Consider the following 18,600-nt stretch of genomic DNA (forward strand, 5'->3'; position numbering starts at 1 on the left):
CACATTAAGTGATGAGGGAAGCTAAAAACATGAAAGATGTTTTTTGATTTTTCTTTTGGTATTCATCAATGCTCTTATATTCTCTCTTCATACTGCAGTCATGTTTTCTTGATTTTCTTGTTTTTCTTTTTGTCTAATGTTGCGTAAACCATATAATAAAACAGGTTTCCGGTGTATTGCACATTTATTTTTTAATCTGCAGTCTTCCGTCCCACACATTGTGAAACAAGACCAACTTCTGTGGAAGTCTGCACAAATGCAGACAAGTAAGCATGTGTAAGGACAGGCGCTTGACAAAATCAACTGCACAGACAGACCCTATGTTTAACCCCTCCTTGACTCTTCACTGAAACTTGTGAGTATCCATATATGGTGCTAGTATTTAACCTGCGGAAAAAAAACACATGGGGGTGTCGTTTGGGTTGAATGAAGCTGGAAAAGACAACCAGCGTTTGTGTGTCTTGACTTGTTTTCTGTTTCTGGCTCAGGGGAGTATTCCACAAAGCAGGATTTGTAAGTTATCCAGCTAACTTAAGCCCAAATTTGGAGAAATTTGTGAACTGTAAAATCTCTTTTCTTATTCTACAGGCTTAACTTTGGGCTTAAAAGTGAATTTCATATTTGTAATAAAAAACATTTTAAAAATTCTGATGATTCATTGAGTTTATGTGGTAATTAAAACAGTGAATAAAGACTTACAAAAAAAATTCAGCCAAGTACAAAAACATCAGGTCATATTAAAAGAGACAGAGCTTCTGAAAATAAAGAAACTGGAAAAAACAGTTTTCCTTTAAGTTATTTGGCTAAACAGAAATCCTGTTTTGTGAAACACCCCTCAGCCTCATATGAGCTATAAAGCTCATAATTTACGAGGAAATGGACATTCCAGATTTATGAACAATGCGTAAACACCAGATTTTTTTTGTAGAACCTGTGTATTTTGGTGAATACAAGATGTTCACGACTTGGGAGGGCATGCATTATTTTTTACAATAAATGTACCATTAACGTAATCTTCATCCATGGATTTCAAATGACTGCTATTTAAGGAAGTGCTCACACTGAAGAATCGCTATTGAAAATCCTTAAAAACTCTACAGAAAAGTAAAAGATTTTGAGCAGAAATTGACATTAAATTAAAGTGCATTAAATCTCAAAAATTCACAATAAAAGTGAGAGGTTCAGTGACAGCACTGGAGAATTTTTCATCAAAAAAGTCAAATAAAAAGATTTAAGATTTAAAACATCAAGGGTATTAGGGGCATACACAGAGAGGAAGGCTACTTTCTTGTTAAAAATTTCTGTCCTAGCAATCACAATTCTACCTGAATCATCTGCCCATGTAACGCAATATCTATGCGTTTTTGGTGTATTGTTGGTGTAATGCCCCCATAAACCCTTTAGATTTAAAACAAGAGATTTAACATATTACAGATATTTGGTTCTATTTTTTATTTCTTTATTATTATTATTTTTTTACAAAAGATCATCAACATCAAGCTACTCATGAATCTGTATTTTGTTTATGTTTTTCTATATTTGCTAGTACAGACAGGCCCGATCTGTGGAGATGAACTGGAAAGGTGAACACAAGAAGAAAACAGTGGAGATGGGGCAAAGGTAAAAGCAAAATTTTTCTTTGTGGAAATGACTTGAGTTTGGAGGGTGTGTATAGGGCTGAGGGGAGTAATTCAGGTGTGGTTCAACTCAGCACAATGAAACACAGTTTCATTAGGACATAGCTTCAGCGATTACAGCACTTAATATTATTCCTACATTCATTTAATCTATGCCACTGGTGGTGGATATTAAGTGGTCTGGTAATGGATGGGCTGTTATCTGGATCCTGGAAGATTACTGTGTGCTTTTGACGGCATTCAGCCACAGGAGGTTACTGAGGTACTGATGTTGGAAGATATTTCTGATATTTGGATCACAAACGCCACAACAAATCATTTTAAATTTAGTATTTAATGGTACTTCATTTTTCCAGAAAAATACAGTTCCACGGTTTCTCAGACCTTTGTTTGGCTCATGCTCTTTACTGGGCACTGTGGAGATTATATACACAGTGTTTACACAAATGAATATCAGTTTACAACAGATGAACCATAAAGACCTACATTAGAGTGAGCATCCAAGGTAGGGGTAGTTCATAAAGTCTTAATGAGTAGGAGTACAAGGTAGGGGCTAATGACGTTCACTATGAATGTAGCCACCAGGTGCTTTTTAAAACTGAACCCAAAATGCAACCCAGAAAGCCCTGTGGGTTGAGTGAATAAAACGAATCTTCCAAAACAGACTATATTTGACAGCGTATCTCTGCAAAGCATGTCAAAATGAAGATGAAGCTGCCTGGGTAAGGGTTTCAGTGCATGGGAAAGTGAAGACAGGATCGCACACTAAAAGCTTCAATCTGATGCTGTGGTGTTGATGGTGAGGGGGCTGTGGTTCAGCACCTGACTCAGAGTCAAACTTCACAACCTGATACAAGTCTTTGGTTTTGAACAGAGAAGGAAAAAAAACAACATGAATATACACGCAAACGCAAGACAACTGTACAAAATAAAATGATAACAAACTCTTTTGTTGTTTCTGATGCTAACTTTAAAAAAAATTCTGATATATTCATAATAGTAATAATAATACCAATTATTTATATAGCACTTTATGAGATATACTTGGTCATTTTACATGCATAAAAACAGTGATAAATGTTAAATCCCAAACAGTGTTTTTTTTTTCCACAAAATCAGGGTCAGTGTCTGCACGAACAGGATGAAATACTTATGAAAACATTAAGCACAGATGCTTTTATCACAACGTCAAAACTTAAAACTGTCACATCAAACAGTTGAGATGAAAATGGGAGACTGACATTATTATTTTCATTTACAAAGTTTACACAGCTGTTGTGTTTGTTCCTTGTGGGGTTTTGGCCAAAGCAGCTCACAGATGTTTCATGTGGAGACAGTAGAGAATACATCCCCTTTAATGAATTGAAATTGTGGGCAAGACCTGCGTACTCATGCTCGAGATGTCAGGAAGGCAAATGCATGTTTGTGTTTTGTTTACAAAATTCATTCATTCATTGTCTGTAACCACTTTTCAAATTCAGAGTCACAGTGGGTCTGGAGGCCAACTGGAATCACTGGGAGCAAGGTAGCAACACACCCTGGACAAGGTGACAATCCACGGGCCCTACACGGTAACACATTTACTCACACATTCACATCTATGGATACTTTAGTGTAGCCAGTCCACCTACAAATGTGTGTGTTCAGACTGTGTGAGGAAAGCGGAGCACCCAGAGCAAACCCATGCAGACACAGGGAGAACACACCACACCCCTTGCACACAGTAGACCAGAGGCAGGGCTTATATATAATATAATATATTAAATAAATTATTTTGTCACAACACTTTCTCCAAAAAACACCTTCTTTTGTGATCCTGTGTTCCTCCTGTGCCTGCATCTGTTTAAATGGCTGTAGATTGCTCGTCCACACTGGTGGTCTGTGAATACACTGAACCTGTGGCTTGCGTCAGGTAGCTCTTCATGAACTGCAGCTTGTTGCAAGGCGTGTGGAGCAGGAGCCTGACGAGATGCCTCTTAAACTTCTCACCCACAAATACGTAGAGGAAGGGGTTCAAACAGCTGTGGAAATACGCCAAGGCTTCAGTGATCTGTAGACTTCTCTTAATCATCTGGCCAGTGTTGCAGTCTGTAAGGATGATCCCCTTCAGTTACAGGACTTTTAGGAATGCTGTGATGTTGTATGGCGTCCAGCAGCAGAAGAAGGCTATGATAACAGTGAAGACAAGGCGCATGGTGTGTTTCTTTGCCATTCGAACTGTGAGGAGCCTCTGCAGCACCATCGTGAAGCAGTATCCCACAATGAGCAGTGTAACCAGGCCCTGAATGTTCATTTTAAACAAACCTACAGTTTTCAAGTATAGGTTGTGTGACAGATTTTCTTCAAAGCTGCTATCTAGATATTGACTGCAAATTATGTCATTACCTACATCTTTGATCTGAATGTACACCAGCTCAGGGAAAGATGCCAAGACTGACATGATCCATATAATCAGACTTGCCAGAACCCCATACATCTTGGTTTGGACCCTCAGAGCAAAGTGTAAAAGATGTCACTGGTTGAATTTCATGACACTTAGACCTGGCAGTAGTGTTGCTAACCATCCTGAATTTGGACTCTTAAGATGTGTTCCATTTTGAACCGATACAGGGCACTTTTTCTTCCATGTTTTTGAGGTCACTGTTATGGTGATGGTTTGAGATAGAAACATGCAGCTCTCTCTCAGCCAAAGCAAGAATCTTTTCATAGTTTGACACCTTTATTTAGCCAATCAGCAGCCAGAGTTATCTGTCCAACATTTAGTGCTGCAGCTAATGGAGTCAGTCTTTTCAGATTAATGTTAGCACCGTGTCCTGAAGACACTACATTTCATTCTCCCTCAAAATATCTGGGAGGATTTTTTAATCAAATTATCTTTTTATAAATAAAACTTACATTAGATAAATTCATAGATTACCACTAACATTAACAAACTATTAGTATTATGTAAGACAAATGAGTTCTAAGTTAGCAATTAATTCTGTAACATTTTGACTAGACTTATGATAATGTAATGAGGACAAGACAAGGGCTTGTAGACTCTTAGACCAATAAGGTACGTTCATTTCAGATCTAATTGTAATTAACAAACTATATAAATAACAGTTATTTTAAACTGGTAATACAGTATTTGCAAAATACATGGACAGATTCTGCTTTGCCTTTGTCCAAAACGGCTACTGATAGGCACTGACAGTCCTGATGTCTGTTGACTTAATAAATGTCTGAAAACGGAAATGTTTTATCTGATTGTCTACAGTCGAAAAGGATTTACAAGTTTGTACTGGTCCCCGGGCCCCTGCATTCGTTATTTTGATTTAAGTTGGCAACACTACCGGGTAGACAGTTGCTTTTCTGGTTTACTCTCCTGTTCATCAGTGCATAGTTTTAGAAAATAAAAGTTCTTAAGATCTCACCTGTACTCCTCAGTTGTGGTGCTGGTTAAAGTTGTTAACTCCTCACTCCGTGTGCTCCACGACATGTTATTATTGAGAATGGCCGAAGTGCTACTGGAGGGAAATTTATTTCACGATTTAAGCTATAAACAGTTTGTGTGAAAAATGTTATTTTATTATAGTTAATCGTTCTTGAAAACAGGTTTAACTCAAAATACTCACCTGATTAGAGTTATACCCAAAGACCTAGTTTAACTCACCTTCGCTGCCAGTTCAACTGTAACTGAAGTGTTTGTCTGAACGTACAAGAGAAGAACAAAGGTTAAAAATAACTTTAGCCAGCTTTATGAACCACATATGACACTCACCACATTTGTGCATCTGTACTGTTTCTGAACTAATGTGATCAAATGTGAGACTAGTCAGAAAAATATGAAGCGCTCCTTTATGTCAAGGCCAGGCAACATTTTTAAAAAGCAAAATTCAGACAGAGAGGCAAATCTTTACATGAGTAAAATAAAAAAGTAAATATAGCTAGTCTTTAGAAGCAGTAATAAATCTTTGGGTTTGGTGTTAGCTTTAAACCACAAATAGTTTAGATAAGCTCTGGGTAAACTAAAGAAGACTAAGCCGGTTTTAGTCTTTTCTAGACCCCAGAATGAGATGATCACCAAGTTCTCCTTCAAAGTAAATAAAATCTTTATGATGTTCATTAGGTCACCAAAGAGATGTTTGGCAGAAACTGAACAAAACAGTTGGCCGAATACTTTCTCAGTGTTTAATTAATTATTTGCCACTTTTTCACTGCTGCATAAATTAAAGTGTCTAAATGTGTTTTTGTTTTGGTTTTCAGCAACAAAAATAATTACCAAATATACCAACACTCTTAGAATAAAAATGTTTGGTAGTTTTCATTTCTGACGTAAATGAAATTGTAGCTTGTACTGGATCCCAAAAACAATAAAATGCAAGTATTAACCCATTTGCACACACTGAGAGCTGTTGAAGACAGGAATCTATATATAAAATAATAATAATAAGTTCCTGTCTTTCTTTTTTGCCATTTTCCTTTTTCGGCTGAATTATTTCGGTTCCTGAATTTTTGGTGCATTCCTAGTGCCCATCAAGCTTTGGGAACCAGTGATAACAGAGATATCATTAGCCTCCAGGTGGGTTAATGAAACTTTAAAGGACAGATATTCCTCGTCATAATGAAGAGAACGTTTTCCTTCTTAGCTAAAGGCATTTGTTCCACTGCAGAGCAAAACATTTACAAATCAGATAAAGATACACAATAAAAATATTACTGTTTATAGTAATTATATAAATTATTCAAGTAGGGGAATAAGCCCTGGGAACAACAGAGATACCAGATACTTACAAATGAGTATGATGGATCCGGCCTGAGGTATTCAAAGCCAAATCTGAGGTTTAATGCCCCCCCCCCAAATATACATATATCTCTGCAGGCCAGAGACTAGCATGTGGGAGGGACATCCACAGGATCCAAAATGGCTGACTTCAAAATGGCCACCATAGTCACCACCCATCTTGAAAATTTTCCCCCCTCCCATATACTAATGTGCCACAAACAGGAAGTTAATATCACCAACCATTCCTATTTTATTAAGGTGTATCCATATAAATGGCCCACCCTGTATATGAATCATTAGCAATAACCCTCTGCCTTGCCCAAAGGCATCACGGGTATAAGTGGCAGAGGACCTTAGAATAAAGTTTGGCTGCCAATTAACAACAAATATATAAATAAATTAATAAATGCCCAAGCACGTTTATATTATTATAATTTGTGTAAACTCAGGGTACCTTGAGAATGACCCTCATTTACTTTGTACCCAAGGAGATGGATGCTACAGTCAGGCTTGTTTATGTTTATGTTCATAATAAACTTGTGTTTTTGCTATTTAAATCTCCACAAACCACAATAAAGCATATCATCTACAGAGGAGGGAACTTCCACCAGCGTCACCATTCAATGTTTTTGAAATAATCCTCTCAGCAGGTTCACCAAACTCTTTCTTCTTGTGTCGTAGAGTGTCTTGTGGTCTAGCTAGACTTCCTCGCCTCCTCCTGTGGTAAGGTGCAAAGTGGTTCGAGACCCTGGGCTGAACTGGGGATGGGATTTGAGGTGTGTGCCCAACACCTTTCACTTTTCATCACATTTATTTACATGGTATTTCTTTTCTAATCAACGTTTGACAGGACCCTGGCCTGCGGGATCCCAGACGTCTGTACAAAGTCACAAAGTGCACACTTAGTGTTAGTTGACTCTAATTTTACAGTTATGGCACAAATAAAAGATAAAAAAATGACTAAAGAGAAACTATGAAACCCCCCCACATCAGTATAAACAAAGCAGTGTGATATTATACCTTGTAAATGTCCTCTGGCCTTCGCTTAACTTTAGCCATTCAAGGAAATGGAATTTTCTTAAAAAGGGACTGTGTATGCAACATGGTCAGGGTTTTTTTGCTGACCTAATGTGCTGTGGCTTGTGGATTTCAAACTGAGTGAATACCAGTTGTTGTATTGAGTTTGCTGGAACTAAATATAGCGTATAATGTAGTACTCTACTGCTGTGATTAGCATTTCCTGGAAATTCTGTCATGTACAGACCTGTGAGAGAACAACAGTGATGATTCAAAATAAAGGTAAATAGTTATTGTTTCCTATTTACTTAGTAGTGATAATAATGTGGCATTTCTTTCCAACAATGAGCACTGTCTTTGGACTTAAAAGATACATGACACCAATATGTAGTGCTCTGATATTTGCCTCTGAGACTTGATTTGTGGGTTTAATCCGGAATTCATATTGTTTCCTTTGATGGAATGGCTGTGTCTCCATCTCCCAAACAGATGGATTAAAAAACTAAACAGTACAAGGCAAATGTTTATTTCAAGAAATTTTAAATGTTTGACAGGTCAATAGCAACATATATATACATGTTTTATGTTGTTTACTGTAATAATAAACAGAGCAATGTGTTACGTAAGCACATGGTGGGAACAACAGACAAGACAGGACCAGGGCATGACACAGTTCACTGAGCAGAAGCTAATTATTTGACATGGTTCTATAGAGATATTTTACTAAATATAAACCATATGTTTAATATTCAAACAATAAGCCTACACTCTTACAACAGAGGGTTCTTAATGTGTCCTTTATTTAAAACAATTGTTTAGAACCATTTCAACTTCAGAAGCATTTAAGTTCTTTGTGTGTAATTGGTTGTATGTAAAATCCTTAAAGTAACCTCTTTAAGGAAACCTTACAAACAGCTCATTGCATAATTTACTAATTTACAAAATAAAATCTCACACTCTTTTAAAAAAGTGTTCTTCAAAGGTTATTAATGACAATAAAAAATCACTTGAATGACTGAAGTGTTTATTGCATGGTGAACTGTTTCGACAATTGTTGGAGAATGTGTTGTATGTTGATGAATGATTTCACCAGGTGCAGAACCATTCCTTCAGTTGTTTGTGGTTCTGTACAGAACCCTTGAAGAACCATGTTTTTTTTAGGAATGTAGAGTTTAAGGAGTTATTTAGATGAAAATTGCTGTCACCAACTGGAAAAGTAATCTAATGTTAATATGCGGTTTCATGCTCTCATCAGTCAGGTGCAGCAGAAGCTGGCAGAAGCTTTTATTGTCCTCTGATTAAAACATATTATCGTGGACTGTGGCTACTCATTGTTGGTCATTGCTGTGGAGCGTAAGTGCACCGAGCTTTTCTTCTCAGACAGCTCAGTGCTGAGCGTTTTGCAGTATTTGAAGCAACCTGGAAATGACTGTTTCAGGGTCTTTATGAATAATCTTCTGAACTTTTGGCCAACGAAGGCGTAGATGATGGGGTTGAGGCAGCAGTGGCTGAAGGCGATGGTCTCCACCCACTGCATGGACAGGTTCAGGTTATACTGCCATGAACACTCTTGTAAGTGCCCTGTTTGCTGAAGCAGTTTCAGGAATGCGACCACGTTGTAGGGCGTCCAGAAGACAAAGAAAACAATAACCAAGACCAGGATGAGCCTGATGGATTTGTGCTTCTTTTGAGACTTCATGTGATACAAGGTGTAGATGATCTGAGAGTAGCAGAACACCATGATTAGGAGTGGGAGGATCAAGCCGAGGATGTTCAGCTCTATGTAGCCAAACTCCCTCCAATAGGTTTGATCAGGATATTCTGGTTTGCATGTCGATCCGTTCAACTCCTTCTTCTCCTCTGAGAATATCATGTTTGGCAGGGAAGCCATCAGACTGAGTAGCCACATAAAACAGGCCAGGGCCACATTGGCTAAGTGCTGCCTGGAAATTAGCGAGGTCTGGGAATGGACAATGACAACATAACGATCCACCGTCATCAGGATCATGAAGAAGATACTGCCGTAGAAGCCCAGCATATAGAAGGATGTCACAGCCTTGCACATGAAGTTTCCAAAGGTCCAGTGGCTCTTGGCGGCAAAGTGGGCCCAGAAGGGCAGAGAGATGAGGAACAGCAGATCAGCCATAGCCAGGTTCAAGAGGCACATGTCGGCCATATTTGATCTCTGGCGATATTTGATGAGGACATACGCCACCAGGCCATTGCCAATGAATCCTGCTATGAAGACCATGCTGTAGAGAGTGGGGAGGAAAACTTGTCCGAAGTCCTTTACATCACTGTTTTGGCAGGGTGCGCCCTCGTTTTTATAATTATTGTAATCACTATAGTCTGTTTAAAAAAGAAAAAATAAACAATATTAATCAATTGGAATGTAAGGACACAGCATGCTAGATGTTCATTAAACACTTTCACTAACCATAAAACATTTAGAACAAGTTAGTTTTACAATTTAGAAATGTTAAAAATTCAATGTAAACCCAATTTATACAAATCTTACTCTCTGCATCTGATAATTATAACACACACGACAGTTGTGATCAGCTGTAATTTTAAGCATACTTTCTTGATTTAAAAAGTAAAGTATTTTTATTTATTCATATATACCACAGAGAAACACACATGCATCTACATACATTTTTTTAAAACAAACCTTTCAATCATCTCATTATTCACCTTCTTCTAATAAAACACACAAAACACAGTCCTTACACCTTTCAAACATCACTATGCCTCACTTTCTTTATATAAAACACACATACTATGGTTTTTACTCCTTTTAATCTATACACAGGCATTTGTACTTTTATATTTTTTTCAGCTCTGGCTCTGTTCTGTAACGTTGCTGTTCTACACTCCACTTTCAAACACAGGGCCAATATTTCCTCTCATTTTACTCCGTCCCTGGTCAAGGGGCTTTTTGGGTCTGGTAAAATATAACATTAACTCTGTTCTCTTGGTAATTTCATGGCTGTGAGACACTGTTTGTAGACCTGGCAGGTGTGGGTTTGGACTGTAATGTGATTGGACAGAGGGCGGGATCATAGGAGCTCTGCAGCAGACTGGGCACTTCTCAAAGAGAATATACTACTTCAGCAATTCGAGCGAAAGAATTTCAATAAAAAGACTAAGAGAAAGACAGTGCAGTGGACCAGTTGAACACATAATTTGGAAATAAAACAAACAAACCCACAAAAAGGAATTGAAAGTGCTCCGTCTGAGGTTTTTTTTCTTGACTGTGGTCAGGGCAGGGACAGTTATTTTTCTGCTCTGCTATTTTACAAACTCAGAGTGACAATTCTGCAACCATCAATTCCACACGTCATGTTTCACTCTGATCTCATCATGCTGGTGAACAGTGATAAACCGTCCCACCCTGACTCTGACCTGTTTATATGTGGCTCTGCTATGGTTAAAACAAGCAAAACACTGACACATCTACTTTTCCCATGAAAACTGGAGCAGGTGTGTGTGTGTGTGTGTGTGGATAACACCCGGATTCCAAAATCGTGTATAAACCTGTTCAAGGCCAAAGTTTGTAATGTGTGAAGGAATAGTTATATCGTACAGATTGTTCATAAACAAACAAATCACTATTCTGTCCACCCTGTACCAACTCTGCAGTTTGTAAAACAATCTGAAACACTGTAGACTCTGCACTGAACTGTAGTGAGTGCATTCAAACTAATTACAGCAATATAATTGTTTCCAGATAATGAAAAAGACATATCCTACCGCCAGTGTTGTTTTCTGAGGAAACATTCATGTTGAATTAGTCCAAGAGCTGAAGAGACACACTGTGTAGCTGCTGTATATCAAGTGGTGGAGCTTCAGTTTCCTGAGGCGGGCTTTAAAGGCACTGAAAAAAAACTCTGCAAAAACGATTTGATCTTACCTCCCACAGATTCACTGACAACCTCCTCCTTCCTCAGACTCATATTTCACTAATATTCTACATTCACATTACTGTAACCCCTTCATCTGTCATTAGTTCACTTTTACTTCTGTTCTGTTCTCTGTTGTGTCTCCGGTGTCGACCCGATGAGGATGGGTTCCCCGTATGAGTCTTGGTTCCTTCCAAGGTTTCTTCCGCTGAGGGAGTTTTCCTTGCCACTGTTGCCCTTGGCTCGCTCATAGGAGGCTTGGACCCGGATCTCTGTAAAACTGCTTTGTGACGACTGTCTGTTGTGAAAAGTGCCATATAAATAAAATTTGTTTGTTTGATCTTATCTAAATATATCAGTCTGAAAGAAACTGCATAAATGTATTGATGATTTGAAGTTAGAAATATGCTGGCTTTTTTCAGTAAAGAATATTGCATGAAGAAATTTGCCCATACGAAAAAGAAAAAGGAATTTCACTGTCTCTAGGGCGGTAGCATTAAAAGTTTCTAGACATTAACAAACCATTCTGTTGCAGATATATAAATGTGGTGTTGACAGAATATACAAGGCTAACTCCTAGCTTTTACTTTTCTTATTTTAAAAGAAATAATTTATGAAAAAGTCCAGATATCCACCAGTGACCTTTGGAAAGTGAATGTAGTTTAACTTTTTCAAATTCTCTACAGGACCTTAAAACCATTGCTGCATCTTTAAAGCAACATTTCCGCTGTGTGCCACTTTTAGAAGGAAAAAAGCCTACCTCTGTAATGCCTTTGTTTCTGACTGTGTGTGTGGTTTAATATGTGTGACAATCCTGAAATCTCAATGACAAATTGTGTGTGTGTATATATATATATATATACACATACACAGTGGAAACTCTACTAATGAATGCCTCTACTAACGAACATTCCAAGATACGAACCGGGCATTTGAATATTTTTTGCCTCCACCAAGGAACCATGACTCCAGAAACGAACTCGAGCCTCCGCCGAGCTGGCGGCTGGAAATGGCCACTGACCCCAATAGACGAGTCTCCCAGCGCCCCCAGACTTGAGTGAGCTTTTAAGATTAGTTGTTAGTTGCTTGATAGTTGTTGTTGCTCAACTTCCACTGAGTGCTATAATACACTCAGACTCTGTTTTGCTATTCAAAAACATAAGAACCAAATACATTTGCCCAGGCTTAGTGTATAACGTCAAACATAGGGCTGCTGCTGTAGCCAAAAGACACTAAGCTGAAACAGTATGGCTTAGTCTTTTGTGGAGGTAAGAGCTCATACTTTTGCTTTAAAATCTGTTGAGTGCAAGCTTTACTATCCTTTCTGACAATGATGAGTTTGTGTGTGTGTGTGTGTGTGTGTGTGTATTAGAACATGTAATAAAAATGCAGTACCTGCTAAATGAAAGATTTTACTAAGGATCATTTTTGCTAGTAAGAATATAATGCTTTATTCAGTAAGACCTGGTAAACTCTTATTATATAAAATTGAATTCTCATTACAAAAAAAATTGTAGTTGGGATTTAATTAGAAATTATTTTCATTATTCATTCATTCATTGTCTGTAAGAGTTTATCCAGTTCAGGGTCGCGTTAGGTCAGAAGCCTATCCGGAATCATTGGGCGCAAGGCAAGAACACACCCTGGAGGGGGCGCCAGTCCTTCACAAGGTGACACACACTGTCTCACACACACAAATTCACTCACACATATGTACACTTTTGAGTCACCAATCCACCTACAAACACGTGTTTTTAGACCATTGGTAAAATGGTGCACTTGCACAGAAACGGGGAGGACACACCAACTGCTCACAGACAATCACCCGGAGAGGGAGCAGGTCCAGGCCCTCTACCCGCTGACCACATTCACTCCTCAGAGCGCGCTGAGAATGGTGTGGGCGTGGCTCAATACAAATGACTACGTGTGACTGAGAACATAATGCTGTTTTCATTACCAACACAGCCTCGAAACAGAGAAGTTGCATGTTTACTCTGAAGTGTAGTTGTCATGTTACACAAGAAAACATTACACAATAAAATGAACAGGCGTGTAGAATAGGCATTGTACAGCCATTCGTGTACAAAACTACGAACGTTTTTGTCTTGTGTGTCTGTGGTGTGGTTCCGTGTGATTATGTATATTATATATAATATAATATAATACAATACTTTGCGATGATAAATACAAAATACTGTTTATTTTACTAATGTCATAGGTTTAATATTCAACCAATAAACTGACACAAAAAGCAGGGGGTTCTTCAAGGGTTGTTTATTAACAAACTCATTCATGGGCTAAATCATGGGCCTCATTCATGAAACCTTCATAAAAAGCATTAGCAAACTCTGTGCTATTTATGAGGAAATGGACATTTCTGAAACCTTTCCACCACATTCATGAATGCTGTGTAAACACCAGATTTTTTTAATAGAATGTGTGTCAGTTAATACCAGATATCCACAAGTTAGAAGGGTGTGCACGTTTCTTTACAATTAACATACCACTACCATAATTTCTGCCCATGAATTTCAAATGTCCAACTCAGTAGACTGCCCACAGCTGAGACACATGCACATAGGCCGTCATACAGCCACAGAAGAGACAAATTCTTCAGCTATTCTTATTTATAATTCATATATTTACAATTAAGAAAAGCTGAAGGATTTGTCTCTCCTGTGTATTTGTGCTGAATAACAGGCTGTATTAGGAAATTTGGTTTGATTATTTATTCATTTATTGTTTGATTTAGTTCATTCGTTTTAATTTTTAATAAGTTTTATTTAAAGTTTAGTAATGTCAAATGATACATTCAGGGGGTGTACATTTTCATTTACATTTTTATATGTAAATGGACTATATATTTTGTAGGAACCTATGCAAAACAAAACATGATGTTCAAATAATTATCATATACTCTTCAAAAAAAAGGTTCTTTAAAAGACAATTGAGAAACATGTCTGGAATGTTTATTGCTAATCGCTAATTGAAGCAAACAGGAAACAACTGTTTCAGGGCCTTAAAGGAAACCTCTGGTTGTGGGCAATCGCAGTACCCCCTGGTTGTTTACGTTCTAAGGCTACGTGTCTTTTAAGGTGGAACAGCATGTTTTAGGGTTAAACTACTGTTGTTTGTACATGGATTAATTTTGACTTGTCAGTAAGTTTTATTCACTGTTTGAATTACCACAAAATCTAATTTGTAATTCAAGCTGCTTAGTTTTTGTAGCACTTTCAGTAATGCAGTTAGCTGTGTCCCGAATTTGGAAACCTCGCCGCCTTAAGTGATCCAAAAAAAAAGTCAATATTACCCACCCATGGATCAGGAATAGAGCAAAACCCTCAGCTCTGTCTGTGCTTTACAACGTTTGGAGTCTCTCTCCCCGAGGCCCTAACGCTAAGGAGTTTTCTGACTACTTCAGCCCAGGTGATAGACAAGACCTACCTGGGGACCCAGACAGTGCTTCTTCTGTGGAAGATGTGGTTGTGGGATTGAAGTATTCCTTCTACTGCCTAATGACATCCCCAGTTGAGATTAACAACTCCCCACCCCAACCATATACAGTGTTGGTGGAAAACTGCTTTCCCCTTCTGAGTCGCCTAATGGTTTGCCAGAATCCTCTTGGAGCCGACTGTAAGTCATTTTCTATGTCCTCCCACACCTGAGTTTTTGCCTCAGCGACAGCCGAACCCGCAATCCGCTTGGTCCGTCAGTACCTGTCAGCTGCCTCTGGAGTCCCTTGAGCCAGCCAGGCTTGATAGGACTCTTTCTTCAGCTTGACAGCCTCCCTCACCTGGGGTTTCCATTAAGTGCAGGGATTGCCACCATGACAGGCACAGACAACCTAGTGTGGTGAGGTGGTAGTGGTCAGGAGGAATATACAATAAGTGATGTAGCATGACTACACCACCTAAGGGACTTTCACCCCTAGGAAATAAAAAGGGGGCGTTAAGGCCCAGAGGAAAAAAAAAAGAAATGAGAAAGACACTCAGGTTCATTCACACCAAGAGGCCAGAGACGTATTTCCAAAACTTCCAAATTTATTTACAATAGATTTTAAAACAGTTTCATGTAACCAACAGGACTGGGATGAATATCAGCAGTAAAATAATTACTAGACAAGACCAAGTAGTAGAACAGGGCCAGGCTTACCACGGCAGAGACTGAGCTCAAAGGGAGTCCCCTATACCACCACCATATGTAATCACACCACACAGGTTACACACCCAGTGCTCTACACTGCAGGACGAGTGACCGGGACTCCACAAACCAACCCTATAACCTCCTGCCGTGACCCACAGCTCCTGTCTAGACAGGGGAGAGATAGAGCAAAAATCGAAGAGGACACAGAGTAAAAAAATAATAAAAGAAAAAAAGAAATCAAAATTCACTCAAAAATGACACAACTCTTCACATCAAACACACACACACACAGCGCTGGCTGATGGTGATTATAAACTTTAACTTTAACAAATGAACAAAATACAGAAGAAATCACAGAAACATAACAAAAACTAAAGCAAAACAATGTAGTCTTTAAAACCAAACAAAACAATGTAGTCCTTGAAACAAAACGAAGATAAAACAATGTAGTCTTTAAAACAAACAAAAAAAACAATGTAGTCTTTGAAACAAAACCAAACTAAGACAAAACAGCAGCACTGCAGGAAGTGGACAAAAGCCAGGACCACCCAGGCTCAGGAACCTGAAAAATACAAACACTAAACAATACATTCGACTAAAATCTAATTTTTTTAAAAAAGATAATCTACATACCTACCAGGAGACAGTAGCACAGCGTTCCCCACTGCGGTCGAAATCAGAGAGGATACAGCAGCGGTAATGACCCAACCATACAGCACAGTTGCTACTATCACCCACCAGATTAAAAGAAATATTAGTATCTCCCAATCTGATCATTAATAAAACAGGCCAACTAGCGTCAACATACCCTCGCTATGATGCAAACACAGGAACCCGACTGTCCAACACCGACAATCCAAACACAAGCCAACAGTTTATGATCGTCACGGAGCAAGCCACCATGAGGCCCAAACTTCAGCAACGCGGAACGCTGCCAATACAGGGACCAGACGCGGAAGAGAAACAGGAAATGCCTTGGCAAGCAGCCCACCACTGCCGATACATATAGCGCAAGGAAGGCCCGTCCCCGTCATTAAATTAAAAGTCCCACCCCCAAAATCCTCAAACTGGGAAGTATAGGAGGTAAAACCAATGGCAGAACTCCATCCTGCTACACTTGCAGCCACAGCTCCGGTTAGCCACCTCAACAATGGAGGTCCAGAACATTGCCCATTCTGACTCATCCGGGATGCAGTTGAAGCTCTGCTGGATGTGGGAGTTAAAGATCTTTCTGACAGGTTCCTCTACCAAATGTTCCCAGCAAACCCTCAACACACGTTTGGCTCTGCCAGGTCTGTCCGGCATCCTCCCCCGCCATCTGATCCAACTCACCACCAGGTGGTGATCAGTTGACAGCTCAGCACCTCTTTTCACCCAAGTGTCCAGAACATACAGGGGTTGGACAATGAAACCGAAACACCTGTCATCTTAGTGTGGGAGGTTTCATGGCCAAATTGGACCAGCCGGGTGGCCAAGCTTCATTAATTGCACATTGCACCAGTAACAGCAGAGTGTGAAGGTTCAATTAGCAGGGTAAGAGCACAGTTTTGCTCAGAATATTGCAATGCACACAACATTATGGGTGACATACCAGAGTTCAAAATAGGACAAATTGTTGGTGCACGTCTTGCTGGCGCATTTATGACCAAGACAGCAAGTCTTTGTGATGTATCAAGAGCCATGGTATCCAGGGTAATGTCAGCATACCACCAAGAAGGAAGAAACACATCCAACAGAATTAACTGTGGATGCAAGAGGAAGCTGTCTGAAAGGGATGTTCGGGTGCTAACCCGGATTGTATCCAAAAAACATAAAACCACTGCTGCCCAAATCATGGCAGAATTAAATGTGCACCTCAACTCTCCTGTTTCCACCAAAACTGTCCGTCGGGAGCTCCACAGGGTCAATATACATGGCCGGGCTGCTATAGCCAAACCTTTGGTCACTCATGCCAATGACAAACGTCGTTTTCAATGGTGCAAGGAGCGCAAATCTTGGGCTGTGGACAATGTGAAACATGTATTGTTCTCTGATGAGTCCACCTTTACTGTTTTCCCCACATTCGGGAGAGTTATGGTGTGGAGAAGCCCCAAAGAAGCGTACCACCCAGGCTGTTGCATGCCCAGAGTGAATCATGGGGGTGGATCAGTGATGGTTGGGCTGCCATATCATGCCATTCCCTTGGCCCAATATTTGTGCTAGATGGACGTGTCACTGGGGCTACCGAACCATTCTGGAGGACCATGTGCATCCAATGGTTCAAACATTGTATCCTGAAGGCGGTGCCGTGTATCAGTATGACAATGCACATATACACACAGCAAGACTGGTGAAAGATTGGTTTGATGAACATGAAAGTGAAGTTGAACATCTCCCATGGCCTGCACAGTCACCAGATCTAAATATTATTGAGCCACTTTGGGGTGTTTTGAAGGAGCGAGTCAGGAAATGTTTTCCTCCACCAGCATCACATAGTGACCTGGCCACTATCCTGCAAGATGAATGGCTTAAAGACCCTCTGACCACTGTGCAGGACTTGCATATGTCATTCCCAAGACGAATTGACGCTGTATTGGCCGCAAAAGGAGGCCCTACACCCTACTAATACATTATTGTGGTCTAAAACCAGACGTTTCAGTTTCATTGCCCAACCCCTGTATGTCCGCAGGTCAGACAATAAAGTCATCTGTAAGTCGTATCGAACTTAGGGGTTCCTGATGCCAGGTGTACTTATGTACACCTTTAGGCTCAAACATGATGTTTATTATGGATAAACTATGACAGGCACAGAAATCCACTAACTGAACACCACGCCCCTCCAGGTCTAATTGTAATTGCTCACATGAGTGTTGGAAGTCCCCCAGCAGAACAATGGAGTCCCCAGAATTAGTATTATCTAGCACCCCCTCTAGGGTCCCCAAGAAGGCCTGGTACTCTGAACTGCTGTTCTGTGCTTAAGCACAAACAGTCAGTGCACTTTCCCCAACCCAGAGTCGCAGGGAAATTACCCTCTCATCCACTGGGGTAAACCACAACGTACAGGTGCTAAGCTGGGGGCCTATGAGTAAACCCATTCCTGCCTTATGCCTCTCACACTGGGCAACTCCAGAGTAAAAGAGCATCCAGCCCCTCT

At 39.7% G+C, this 18,600-nt stretch overlaps 1 protein-coding gene and 1 pseudogene across 1 annotated transcript; both read right to left on the reverse strand.

Annotated features, from left to right (window-relative positions):
• Positions 1–3,480: 3,480 nt before the first annotated feature.
• Positions 3,481–4,140, reverse strand: LOC136708850 (C-C chemokine receptor type 4-like; annotated as a pseudogene).
• A 3,803-nt stretch (positions 4,141–7,943) lies between these two features.
• Positions 7,944–11,257, reverse strand: LOC136708868 (C-C chemokine receptor type 5-like). The gene is made up of 2 exons (XM_066683737.1): positions 11,176–11,257; positions 7,944–9,771 (listed from the first exon to the last, which is right to left on the reverse strand). The coding sequence occupies exons 1-2, from the start codon at positions 11,204–11,206 to the stop codon at positions 8,747–8,749; spliced, it is 1,056 nt and encodes a 351-aa protein (XP_066539834.1). The 5' UTR covers positions 11,207–11,257; the 3' UTR covers positions 7,944–8,746.
• Between the last annotated feature and the right edge of the window lie 7,343 nt (positions 11,258–18,600).

This window comes from Hoplias malabaricus, chromosome 10, assembly GCF_029633855.1.
Source record: "Hoplias malabaricus isolate fHopMal1 chromosome 10, fHopMal1.hap1, whole genome shotgun sequence".
Taxonomy (NCBI): domain Eukaryota; kingdom Metazoa; phylum Chordata; class Actinopteri; order Characiformes; family Erythrinidae; genus Hoplias; species Hoplias malabaricus.